This window comes from Larimichthys crocea, chromosome X (genome assembly GCF_000972845.2).
Source record: "Larimichthys crocea isolate SSNF chromosome X, L_crocea_2.0, whole genome shotgun sequence".
Lineage (NCBI taxonomy): Eukaryota > Metazoa > Chordata > Actinopteri > Sciaenidae > Larimichthys > Larimichthys crocea.
The window spans coordinates 8262543-8275615 of NC_040020.1; the positions used below are offsets into that span (position 1 = coordinate 8262543).

At 46.3% G+C, this 13073-nt stretch overlaps 1 protein-coding gene across 1 annotated transcript in view; it reads right to left on the reverse strand.

The window, feature by feature from the left end:
• LOC113746612 (uncharacterized) overlaps window positions 1-13073 on the reverse strand; it is a 64423-nt gene continuing 51350 nt past the window's right edge. The window contains exons 5-6 of the mRNA XM_027282987.1: window positions 3089-3261; window positions 1-1420 (exon numbers count right to left, since the gene is read on the reverse strand). Coding sequence (XP_027138788.1) covers window positions 3255-3261 — 7 coding nt within the window. The 3' untranslated portion in view covers window positions 1-1420; window positions 3089-3254. The remainder of the gene's footprint in view (window positions 1421-3088; window positions 3262-13073) is intronic.

Genomic DNA, 13073 nt, shown 5'->3' on the forward strand with positions numbered 1-13073 from the left:
ATTTCACACATCGATACAGAAATATTAAATAAAAACTATTAAAGCCCGAAGCGGCCATGTGTTTTATCTCTTCTGTTTTCAACAAATTAATTTTAAATTAATTATGTCGTTATCTCATAAAAACATTTCATTATCTCACCATCTCGAGAAAATTACCCCATTACCTCGTGATAACATTTGTTATGTCGAGTTAATGACAAATAACTCGAGAGCTCGAGAAAATACATAAATTAACTCGTTATCTTGAGGAAATTAACCAGTTTTCTCTGGATAATAACATCAGTTATTTCATGATAGTGACATAAATAAGAGTATAAATAATCTTGAGGAAACAAATAAAATGAATTTAGGAATTAAAATGTATGAATGCATGGTCGTACAGAGCTTCTACCTCAAGATCTCAAACAAAAACAAATGAAATGAACTCGTTATCTTGAGAAGAAGTTGGAAATAAAATGTATGACTGCTTCGGGCTTCTGTAAAAAAACAACCATAAATAATAAATATTACTACAGGAAACTTGCCTATTAAAAAACTAGACATAAATATATTTAAAGTCTTTAAGGACACTTGTGAGTTATGACAAAACATTCATGGAAAAAAAGCATCATGTACAGCGCACGATCATGGATCAATAATGACACACGTGAACGTTTTAGATGCAGACAGTCGTGATATAAAAACACTCGATGTCTTTAAGGCACTAACTGTTCCATAATGATCCCTTTAGAAAATCAAATGCCCAGAAAACATCGCAGTCAGCTGACGTCTCTGCTCCGGCACACTCTATTCACAACGACTACAAATCAAACGGTTCATATCTGCTGCTGATATAATGGAGTGTCTGTGCTGACGCAGAGTATTTTTATCCACTGAACGGTTCAAATGTGACATGTTTTAATCAACAGCTTCAGGCTGAGCGAGCTGCTGAGTCACAGCGTCCCATGATGCTTCTTTTTCAGAGGCTTTTTAACCCTGTTGAGTATTTAAAAAATTGATCGTTTTGGTTGTTAAGCCACTAAAATTTAACATCAAATCAACATTTGACATGAAAATTAAAGATATTAAATACTGGGCAGCCTTTAAAAGAGAGCTGGACCTCCACATGATACCTGTGGCCTGTCTAATGACTTCACCTGTCAGGTGTGTCACCACACCACCTGTCTGAGTCCTTCAGAGCTTCTTGAACACGATGTAGGTGAGCAGCACCAACACGCCCGCGGACAGCAGCCCGATCACACACTGGTGTATGGTGATGACGTCCTCCAGGGCGTGGATGCGCTCCTCCATGGCGTTGGTGTGGATGTAGTCATAGATGGAGGCCCCGATGCTCCACACCGCCCACACGGCATCCACCAACGCTTTCATAGTGGGAGAGACCATGGAGAGGGTCGCCTGCAGCCGGGCGCCAGCCGCTGCACTGCAGGGAGAAAGAAGAAGAAGAGGGTGACACACGATGAAGTTTGTGGGCACAGCCTCCACAACTCCAACCACAGAGCCAGATCTGTGACCCTGAACGCACCATCTGACCCTGAACGCACCATCTGACCCTGAACGCACCATCTGAGGAGATGTGGGAAGAGTGACAGAAAACGTTAGATTTTCTTTTTCTGTGAGACATTCAGGATTCAAATAACACTTTGTGATCCAGGTTAGTTCATAGTTGTACCTGTACTTCACTTTTACTCCACCTCAGAGGCAAATACTTTAACTTGAGTACATTTATCTGACAGTTTTAGCTACTAGTTACTTCCTGAGGAAGCTGAGATCCTTCAACGTGTGCAGCGAGATGTTGGAGATCTTCTACCAGTCTGTTGTTGCCAGTGCCATCTTCTTTGCTGTTGTTTGTTGGGGCAGCAACATCAGAGCCGGCGACACCAACAGACTTGAGAAGATCATCAAGAAGGCTGGCTCTGTTGTTGGACTGAGACTGGAGTCTCTGGAGACTGTGGTGGAGAGGAGGACGCTGAATAAACTGTTCTCCATCATGGACAATGAGCAGCACCTTCTCCACCACACAGTGGACAGACAGCGGAGCAGCTTCTCCCACAGGCTGCTACAGCTCCACTGTTGAAGGGACAGATACAGGAAATCTGTCCTGCCACATGCCATCACACTGTACAACAACAGCTAAAGCACAATCTACAGTCACCTCACACTTCTCCTTACTTTGTACATATCAACACTGCCAACTTGCTGTATATACATCTGTACAATATATTTTATTTCATCGTATTTACTATTGCTTTTTTGATATTTTATTATGTACAGTTTGCTTTATAGTATATTTTTATTCTCATGTTGTCACTTGTCACTTTGTGTAATGCTGCTGCTGCACTATAATTTCCCAGCTTGGGATAAATAAAGTCTATCTATCTATCTATCTATCTATCTATCTATCTATCTATATCTTAAAACACATGTAAAACAACGATTTCAAGTTTAAATCAGCAGCTTCCAAACATTTCGGGGCCCTCCTGTCTCTGCTGGCTCTGGGTTGTCGGCAGTTCCTCTAAAGGTCGACGTCACCAGCTGAACTTCTCAGATCTTTAAATTACAGTTGAAGTATCAGCAGTAAAAGTACAGCACTCCATCTGCAGTGAAATGTCTCCTGTGTCAGTGTGTGAGCTGCGTTCAATGACATTCATCTGAAAATGCTTCAGTGAAGTAAAAAGGATCCGAGTGCGTGAACACACACAAGCTGAGCTGACACACACTGTGTGTTTCTGTTTGTGTCTCAGTGATAAAGTTACTCTGCAGAATCAGGTGTCTGACTTAACACAGCTAAAAACTACTATGCACAAATATTAATATATGGATATTATTTATATAAATGTGTAATCAAAGCTGCATTTTAATGCATGACACTGAATCCTGTTTAATACGCACAGTACAGTGTCTTATATTATATAATATAAATATAATGAAGTCATGTGTAAGTCACACACACTCTGACGTCATTACAGTATTAATAAACCCGGACCAGGACTGAACCGGATCCACCTGATCTGTCAGTACCGAGCAGAGAAGTCTGGACCTGCAGAGCAACAGGACACACACACACACACACACACACACACACACTCACCAACGTGACAGATGTTCCAGATGTGACGTCACAGGTGATGCTCACCATCCGCCCAGCTGTGCACGCGCTGAGGACACACCTGACATCAGAGGAGACGCCGGCTCTTCCCGTCAGGCACCGCGTCTCTTCATGAGTCAAGTCAGCGTCATCATCACAGCACGTCCGGTCACACCCTTAACAAAATAAAACAGAGTCTCTGCAAACAGTATTTAGTCTACAAAATAAAGTGTCCGAGAGAGAGGAAGTGTGTGTGGACGGAGGGATTCAATGTAACACACACACAGAGAGAGCGAGCACGTGGACAGTTAAATCAACAAAGAGACAATGTGTCAGGTCAGTGCTTTTATTTTGAAAAGACGACACATTTCCGGTGTTATTGTGGCGTCAGACAGACAGAGAGACACAGAGAGAGAGACAGAGAGAGAGAGAGACAAACAGAGAGAGAGAGACAGAGAGAGACAGACAGACAGACAGACAGACAGACAGAGAGAGAGAGAGAGACAGACAGACAGAGACAGACAGACAGAGAGGGAGACAGACAGACAAAGAGGGAGAGACAGACAGACAGACAGACAGACAGACAGAGAGCGAGACAGACAGACGGAGAGACACAAAGAGAGAGCTCTGAAAGTAGAACATGACCTCCAGAACAGAATGGAACGGGACAGAAGTTTAAACTGTCACAATAAAACAAACTACAGACTAGAAATAAACAGACTAGAATAAGAACAGACTAGAATAAGAACAGACTAGAATTAAACAGACTAGAATAAGACAGACTAGAATAAAAACAGACTAGAATAAGAACAGACTAGAATTAAACAGACTAGAATAAGAACAGACTAGAATTAAACAGACTAGAATTAAACAGACTAGAATAAGAACAGACTAGAATTAAACAGACTAGAATAAGAACAGACTAGAATAAGAACAGACTAGATTAAATAGAAGAACAGGAGTTATCAGAAGTGTCAGAGCAAAATAAAATGTCAGATAAAACATAAACTATCAGAATACATGAAAACATTAAGAAACAGAACAGAGTCAGCAGAACAATGAAACGATGAAACGATGAAACGTGTCAGAGCAGAAAAACAGATCAGCTCAGCACGAGACACGACACAATCCAATTAATACGAGTTCAATTATGACGTCAAATAAAGTGTTGATGTGTAAAATAAAACATGTATAAATATGAAAGGTGTGTGTGTGTGTGTGTGTGTGTGTGTGTGTGTGTGTGGGTGTGAGCTTCACGTGATCACACACTAATTGATCTAAAGGAAAACAAAGGTGTGTGTGTGTGCGCGTGTATGTGTGAGACACACACACACACACACACACACACACACACACACACACACACGGTGTAGTTGCAGCGTCACGCCGGCAGGGGTCGCAGCGCGCTCACATGTTGCTGCTGCGCGCGGAGGTAACGTGAGAGGTGTGATGAACCTGGACGACGCACGCACGCGGAGTGGGTCTCGCGTCCTGAACGGACGGCATCGATCAGCGACGGCGTGTGTGGCGCATGTGGACCGGGGCGAGACAAGACAACACACCGCAGGAATGCGCGCAGTTCCAGGCGCACACACACACACACACACACACACACACACTCGGACATTACTCTGGGCTTTCTAAAGTCTTCTTTCAGATTAATTGGGAATAAACGGGGGCCACACTTCTGCGCCCCCCCTGACGGAAACCTATAATTGGAGCGGGGCCAGTGACGCGCTGAAAATAACCAGGTTACCACTTAGCACCGGTCCATTTTGGGGAGGGCCCAGCACGAGGGCGCAGCACCATATATCAGCTCCTTCCAGCTGTTTGGGAATACCCTGCTCATAATGTCGAGGCTGCAGCATGGCTCCGGCTCCGGATCCGGCTCCAGCTCCAGCTCCAGCTCCGGCAGCAGCAGCAGCAGCAGGCTGCTTTCTCCCTCCGTCTGCCCGCTTGTCTCCTCTCAGCTTTGGATATTGGGCGTCTGGCTGGCTGGCTGGCTGGGTGCGCACCGCACCGCACCGCACCGCACCGCACAGCACCGGGGATCTCTCGGTGGGAAACGGAAGATTTCTTTTTATTATTATTGTTATTTATGAATGCAGGGAGGGCGGAGGGGGAGAGACGGGCACGAGAAGTGGCGACACTGTTGCGTCTGCATGTTTTTTCTCCTTGGACAGAAGACAGGCCGAGCTGCTGGTGCTGGTTCTGGTTCTGCTGGGGGACTGTCCGACTTCTTCCAAGAGACAATTCACCCCCTTTCCTCTCCCCCCTCCCCTCCCCCCTCCCCCGAAGGATAATCTAGCTAAATTTGGGATGCGTGTAACACCCAAGTGATCAGATATGACCGGGGCGGCGGCGGTTGCTGGTTGCTGGTTGCTGGACGGTGTTCAGAGTTCAACTTCGCTCTTCAGACGCAGCCAGACGAACCAACCAGACAGTCTGCGCGTTTATTTATTTATTTCTCTCTTTTCTAACGTGAAGTCCTCTTCCCTCGCTCCCTCCCTTCCTCCATATGGCTCCGGGATGCTGACACCTGCCCGGTGCGCCTCGCAGGTTACCAGCCGGGGACAGCATCACCTACTTTGTGCAGGCGCAGAGCGGATCAGCGGGTATGTATCGGCGTGCTCACACATGCAAACATTCCTTCAAAGATGTAGAGGTGTCCTGGACTGAGGATGATGAGGATGTGTCAGAGGCTGGGTCTTTGCGGGCAAGGTGAGTCCTCAATTTGTTCAACTGGCCTACAAAGTCCCAGTTTCTGGCTCATGTGACCACCAAGGCAGATTAAAGACACGTCTGCTGCAGGTTTTGGTTTTATAGAAAGAAAGGGAAGTGTCAGGTCAGGGCTTTTAATGCATGAAGCTGCAGTGGCTACAGTGGCTTTGTTAGATGAGCTCAGAGGGTCAACAAGTGAACGTGGCCGCTTAATAAAAGACTACAAACAGCTTCGATTAGTCAAACTTGAAGTTTTCCAGCCTCGTCAAAGAGCAGAGGTCGTTTCTATCTGATGCTACAATGATGAATAACTTTCACGTTCATGTGGAATAAAACAAACAAGAAGAAGAAGAAGAAGTGGCTGTGGTTCCTCAGCTGGCCTCATTCTGCTGCAGCTTTTGACAAATAGTTTCAAAACAAATCAATTCTTTCTTTTTTTTTCTTTTCTCGCCCTTCAGAGGAAAAATAGGCCAAAACAGAAAAACTGAATTCATCTCGCTCGTGATCTTAAATCAGCTGCGTTCCGAGCAAACTCACTCAAATCCTGCCTGAATGTAAACGAGCAGCTCGACATATGGAAATGAATAAGTGCCGTGCTCTATTATGTGAAACAAGTGTGTCAAGAGAGAGAGAGAGAGGGGAAGAACTTGTTTTGGAGGCCTGTTTCTATATCCGTCCTGACCCTGGCATGCCATACATACCTCACTAATGAATTTAGCATCCTGACACTAGATGCTTTATGTAATTAATAGAGCTGTTGGGCCTCGGTGGCATCTCCGTGCTGCAAGTGACACATAGGTAAGACATTCGCTGAAGCATGGGATTTTTATTTTAAAAAACACGAGACCTCAGTGATTATTAAAACACTTCCCCGTCCACATCACGACGAGGCTGACAGGCCGAGGACAGGAGGGGGGGTCGCTGCGTTTAACGTTTTTCTGTCTGAAAAAGTTCAAACTGGACGTGGAAGCTGACACGTCGGTGGCAGGTCGTTTGTTTCTTTACAAGCCTGCTATTTCTCGTTACAACTCTAATAAGCTGTCCACCGTCTAATTAAATTCCTCGCGGCCGCAGGTGACACCCTGCTGCTAATTTACGTTAAACGTAGAAAATAATCAGACAAATCAAATATAGAGGATACACGAGAAACAGATCGGTGGAGATGCACTCGATTATCATCCCCGATTCCCTCCAACGTAGCCCACTAACGCGCGATGACACGTCAGATAAAAGGCGCTCCGGCCAAAAGCTCTCCATATATGCTGCAGGAGAGAGAGAGCGAGTGCGAGCCAGTGCCGGCATGAGAGCCGAGGGCCTAGTAAGGGAGGCTTGGTGGAATGAGCCTGGTTTGAATAAGCAGTATGGCTACGGGGAGCTCTGGGATAGTCACCAAGTGTGCTGATTAAAGTTGTGATATTAAACAGTGCTGGCTGCTACCGCCTGCCAAGCCTCTCTCAGTGGCATTTCACATTGTTTAAAAGGCCCAATCGGACTCATCTCGCCACTTACTGCACAGTGTTGCTTACATCTTTTTATTTTCCACCACGGCTGTCTCATATTCTCCGCGCACAGCGTTTGTAAAGACTTTAAATAGGCTTTCCTTACATTTCCCAGGTTTTCTTCCCTCCCCCCTTCCTCCTTGCTCTCGGTCACTGAGTTCACTCAGTCCTCACTTTGACCACGAGCTATCGGTGCATGACATGTTATTGTGAGCATCATATAGAAAACTCTGCTGAGGTAAAAAAGAGGCTTGGGATTGTGTTGAACTTGTATGTGAAAGCTGAACTCGTAATGAACACACGGAGCGGCTCCTTCTCGGAAATTCTGCTCTGAACTCGTTCAACCCCCCTTTTAAAAACGTCACTGCGAAACCCAATAAAACTCTGCCATTATAAATATACAATTCATAAATACTGGAGAGCGTGCTGGCTTTTTTTAGTGAAAATATATGACCCCAGCAGTCCCTGAAAAGGTCAAACTTCAGACGCTGTGGTCACTTCAGGTTGTTTCACTGCATTTCTTCAGCCACGGCTGAACAGATACCAAAGTTATGCACCAAATCGCGCTCAGGGAGCCAGTGAAATGTTGTAGTTTGATCTCAAAAGTCTGGAATGAGACATAGAAAGATTAGGCAGGGAGGGAGGGAGGGAGGGAGAGAGAAAAGGCAGCAAGAAAAGTGAGGGACTTTTAGGGGCAGCTGTGTTTTATTAACCCAGTCATAATGCCCCTAAAAATCCTTATTGCTCTTGCAATGGTCAACAAATCTCCTTACGACATGTGGAGGATCTCTGAGCGGCATTGCAGGGATTCACACCGACAACCTGTCGCACATCCTGGATGGTTCCACAGGTTCGATTCAGAGAGCGCAGACGTGACAGCGCGCTGATTTAAACCTTCGTGTCTCTGCACTGGCAGCATGAAAAATGTCTCTTTAATAACAACACCAATGTTTCCCTCTGGCAGACTTATGAATTACACCGTCATTATATTTCTGCCCGAGTCTTCAGAGTTTTAAAATGCAGACGGAGGAGTCATCGCTCCGTGTCCTTCTGTTTTTTGACTTTGCAATCGTGTGCCAGGGGACGGATTGAAAACCAGAGACAGAGAGGCAGGTAGACAGGTAGACTGACAAATAAGACAGGCTGGCAAGGCGGCGAAGGTACACAGACAGATTCAGAGAGCATTAAGATGCACTGTACAAACACAGGCAGGCAGACGGGGGGTATGAAGACAGATCAACAATGAGACGACTTGACAGAAAGATTCAGAAAATGGCAACCAGGCAGATAGAGAGCAGAGAGCGAGGCGAGCAGGCCGCTGGTGGACTGGGATCCAGGCCTGGGTGTGGTGAGGTGGGCTGTCGTGGCTGGAGAGTGGGTTGGTGTGTGTGTGTGTGTGTGTGGAGTGGAGCTCTCGATGTTGGTGAGTGAGTCATCGTAGGGAGGCGATTCTGTTGAGTTTCCCTGTGGGACGGCCGCCGCTGAAGAAGGGAAGGAAGAATCCTCTTAGCGTCGCGAGAGAGAGAGAGAGAGACGAGGGGAGAGGGAGTGAGGGAAAGTGTGGACGATGACTCAGGCCCATGAACCACATGGTGATGGAGGAGGGGAGGGAGGAATTACTCATCACAGCATGTGGAATCTCATACGGCTATCACAGGACTGACAGTGTGCTTCCCCACGTGGCTGCTGCTCAGCCGCCATCCAGCCGCCATCGCTCCCTCAGGGTCAGACTGAAGCTTCGAGCGAGCTCGTGGCCAAAGTCACAAATCACACAGGAAGCCGGACGCCATCCAGTTTCGTCACCTTGAGGGCGACACGATGTTCAAACTGAGAATAAATGAGTTCTTAAAACTCTTTTATCGGAGCTGAATCCACTCCAGTAAGCGCTGAGTCACACGACTTCCCGTCCTCCCCTCCCGCTCTCGCTCTCGGTCACCTGGCTTTTTCTTTCTGCAGCCATTGCACGCCGTGCATCATGATTTGACAAAAAGCCGTTTGAATTTCAGCACCGGCCTCCTGATTTCGTTCTGGGTGTAAGAGAAGATGTGAAATCGTCAAGTTTGGCTCGGCTAAGTGCTACTATAGTTTGTAGAAGCACCTGAGCGTGGGAGGCCAGACTGACTCAGGTCCTGGTTTTAATCCAGTAAGAGGCATTATGGAGTGTAAATATTGAGGCATTTTGAAACAGGAGTTTCACTCCAGTGCCTGTCTGCTTATATTTGAGTTTTAAATTACAGCAAGTCGGTGCAGGTCTGTCTGCTCTTGAATTAGGCAACTGTGTCAAAATATTTAATCAAAGGAACTTTTTTTTTTTTCAAAGAACTGACAACAGCTTTCTGAAACTACATCCACAGAACAGAGGCTGACATTTGAAGTCCAGTAGCTCCTTTTTCTTCTCTGCCGCTCAGATTACAGAACAGCTCTTTCACGGCTGCGTAAATCCATCTTTACAGTGATAAATGTGCCACTACAGCGAGCCTGTGGATGACAGAGTTGTACTGAGTGATGACAAGACGGACAATAGGAAACGGGTGAAAGGGCCACGGCACGACACGCACCACAGCTTCTCTTTATCTACCTCAGACTCAGCAGGATGAACCTGCAGATGTCCCTGAATGTGAGCAGTGTTGAATTAGGCGTTAACTCATCGAGTCTGTGTGTGAACTCATTCAACACTGTCCTATACACCTGTCGCTAAGATTTTCGGGTAGGCAACGACTTTTAAATATCTGCACACGCAGCAGAAAACACGAGCACGGTGGCATGACTCGACAGGTGAAAGGGGCACGCCCATGACTCATTTCAGGCCCCCCCCTGTTGCTGGCTCTTAACGCAGGTTGCCATTAGGGTGTGGGCTGCTCCAACACTCGAAGAACCGCTCAAATCCAGAGCAAACACTGGAGACAAAAGCGAGAGGGCGAGGAGAAAAACTGGAGCAGATCTTCCGTGCGTGGATCCCTCCAGCACCCCCTCTTAAAAAATGAGAGCGAACCCTCCTGACCTGGTTTTATCCGACGAGCCTCTGAGACTGGGCTGTGGTATGACTAGAGTAAACAGAGAGGGGAGTAATCAGCCGTTATATATCTGTGATGGTGATCTGCCTGTCTTAGGAATACCTCCAGCCAAATAAATGTGATCTGTTGCTGTCCACTGCCTCCTTTAAACGTAGCCTTGTTATAATGTTAACCATGTAAATTAAAATGGGCTGCAGCACACAGACTTTGCAAGGCGTTAACTGCAAAGATTTCAAATTAAATTTCCCCAAAACAATGTCACTCACGTTGCAGAGCTGTTTGTTTGTCTGTTTTTATACAGGATGCGTTCAGAAGAAAAAAGCATAAAAATAAATGTCTAGTATCTATATACTGTATCCAGTGTGATTAAAACATCTGGATCGCCTCCTGCACAGGCACGCCATAAATAACCAAATAGATTTAGTGAGGTTGGCTGTCCGGTCTCTTATACCTTCCTCTAAAAATCGGCAAAGACGCGGCTGAATGACACCGGGCTGTTCATACTGGCCATCTGTAACCACACCCACCTGTCAGTCAAAGCGTCCACGCTCTTAACCCTGCATAACTTTAAGCCTTAATATAATGTGAACAGGTGAGTTGTATATAAATTCACCCTCAGTACAGTTGTCATGAACGGGGAAATTAGCTACAGAGACCAAAACTGTTTTTTGTACCAGGCTGTAAACATGTTTATTTCTGCTGTGAAGTTGGACATTTGGACATGGGGACTTATGGAGACTGACTCACTTCTGGAGCCAGCCTCAAGTGGACGTTAGAGGAACTGCAGTTTTTGCCACTTCTGCGTTGGCATGGAGGTTGCCGCTTCAGGAGAAGCTGGCAGTTGGCTATTTTCTGGAAGGTATGCTCGAGCTTTCTGTTTACATTATTGATTGTTTTTGATTGGACAGGGCTGCAGATGTTTCCTAGCAACCGATTTTCACATCACTAAACTTGCTAAGACATTTTTACATGGTGCAACCGAGTGTAGTAAACCAGCAGGCTTTGAAAAACAGCGAGTAGTTATTAGGAAATGTGGGAGGAGGAACTTGATGTGAGGGACCCACTCGTGGATTCCAGCATCAATAAATCAACTCTGGGAGGACGCGGATTCCAGTTGATCCAGTTGAGAAAAGGTTTGGCAGCGGCGTGCTGTAATCTTCAACAAATAGAACGAGGCCACGCTGCACGCCGTCTTACATCCAGGCGGTCACATGACTCCCAGCCTTCAGCTATAGGTGCAGAAGGTGTGTCTCTGTCTGTCACACATCTGTCGAAACGAGGTGTTTAGACTCGGGTCAGCACTGTGCACACACACGTGTACTCAGTCATACACTCGTACAAAGACTGTTTGCTTTTCATGGGACGTCAAACTCCTCGCAGGTATTGAACTTTCTGCTGGATTCCCTTCAGTCTGCAGCTGGGCCTCATCTTTCCCCCTCATGTTAGTCTTCATGTTTGCATATACATAAACAAAGTGCTGTCTCGTGCTCACAGGGTTGATGTATTGTGTGAAAGTATTTGCTATAGCATGCAGAGAAATGTGACCCTCACAGTGACCGCCTGAGCTCCGGTTCAGCCTAAATATTTTGAGAAGTCGTTCCTCCTCTTGGCTTGCCAACCGTCACGTTGTTTTCTGGCTGTTTGGGGTCACCGACGCATGTTGGCAGACCTCATCGCCGTTTTCTCTTTGCATTGCAAAAACATTTTTTTGTTGGGAGGCCGAACTCGGCTCGGGGCTTGTGTGTGCGCCCCGGCGTTGTTGAGTAACAATGAGCTCTGCGGGGCGATTGGCAGATGCTTGTTTGATGCTGCAGATACAGTCATGCCATTGTGTGGAGTCAGCAAGTGAAGTGTGTGTGTGTGCGTGTGTGTGTGTATTAGGGGTGAGGAAAAGCGGTTGGTTTGCTTTGGCAGGATGGATCATTTGCCAAAGAAACAGTTTCACTGCCAAAACTCACCAAACAAACCTGCGGCGGTGTGTTTTATCTGTCCAACCTTTCCAGCGGTGATAATGGAGAGGTGGCCATTTTACTCTGCACACTCCTCTTCACAGCTGAGAGGGTGAGCCGTGTCAGAACACTCTGCAGTGGAGGTAGGCTCAAACTTCTATGTAACATTTGTACTTAACGACAGATGAAGTAAACATTTTCTATGCTAATCGGGGCATGACAGAGCCTCGTGGTTCGCTCTCATCTTTTTCTGTGGCTCACATGAGGTCCCATTGTCTGGCCCGAGCCGACATCCTCCACAGTCCAGAGAGGCCTCCGTGCCAAGCTTGGCTCTGAGGTTATTACAAAAAGGGAAAACCCATCGTCCCCAAAAACCTTCTTCCATTACAGAAAAGAGGTTTTCCGCTTCTATCGAAGCTGTCAATGGAAGTTATTCAAGCCACTTGGAAAACATCAATTGCTGCTTTTTTTTTGGTCTTCATGTTGGCAAATTCATCAGTCATGGGGACAGCATGATCCTTCCATAGTTGGTTTGCAGAAGAAAGGGAGATTGTGTGCGTGTTTTTATGCTTCTTGTATGTGAGTATTGTTGATCTGCAGAGCACATGTGCAGCCGACAGCTCTGTGGAATATCAGCATCTGCATTGCTTTTTCTTTCGCCGTAACCTTTGCAATTGATGTGGACATGAATACATTGCCTGTGTCTGTGGATTATACCTTGCAGAGCGTTGAGTGAAGAGCTCCTTTATGTTGGCACCAGAGTGATGCGAGCCGCAGAGTGACAGGCGATGCCTGAGGCGACCTT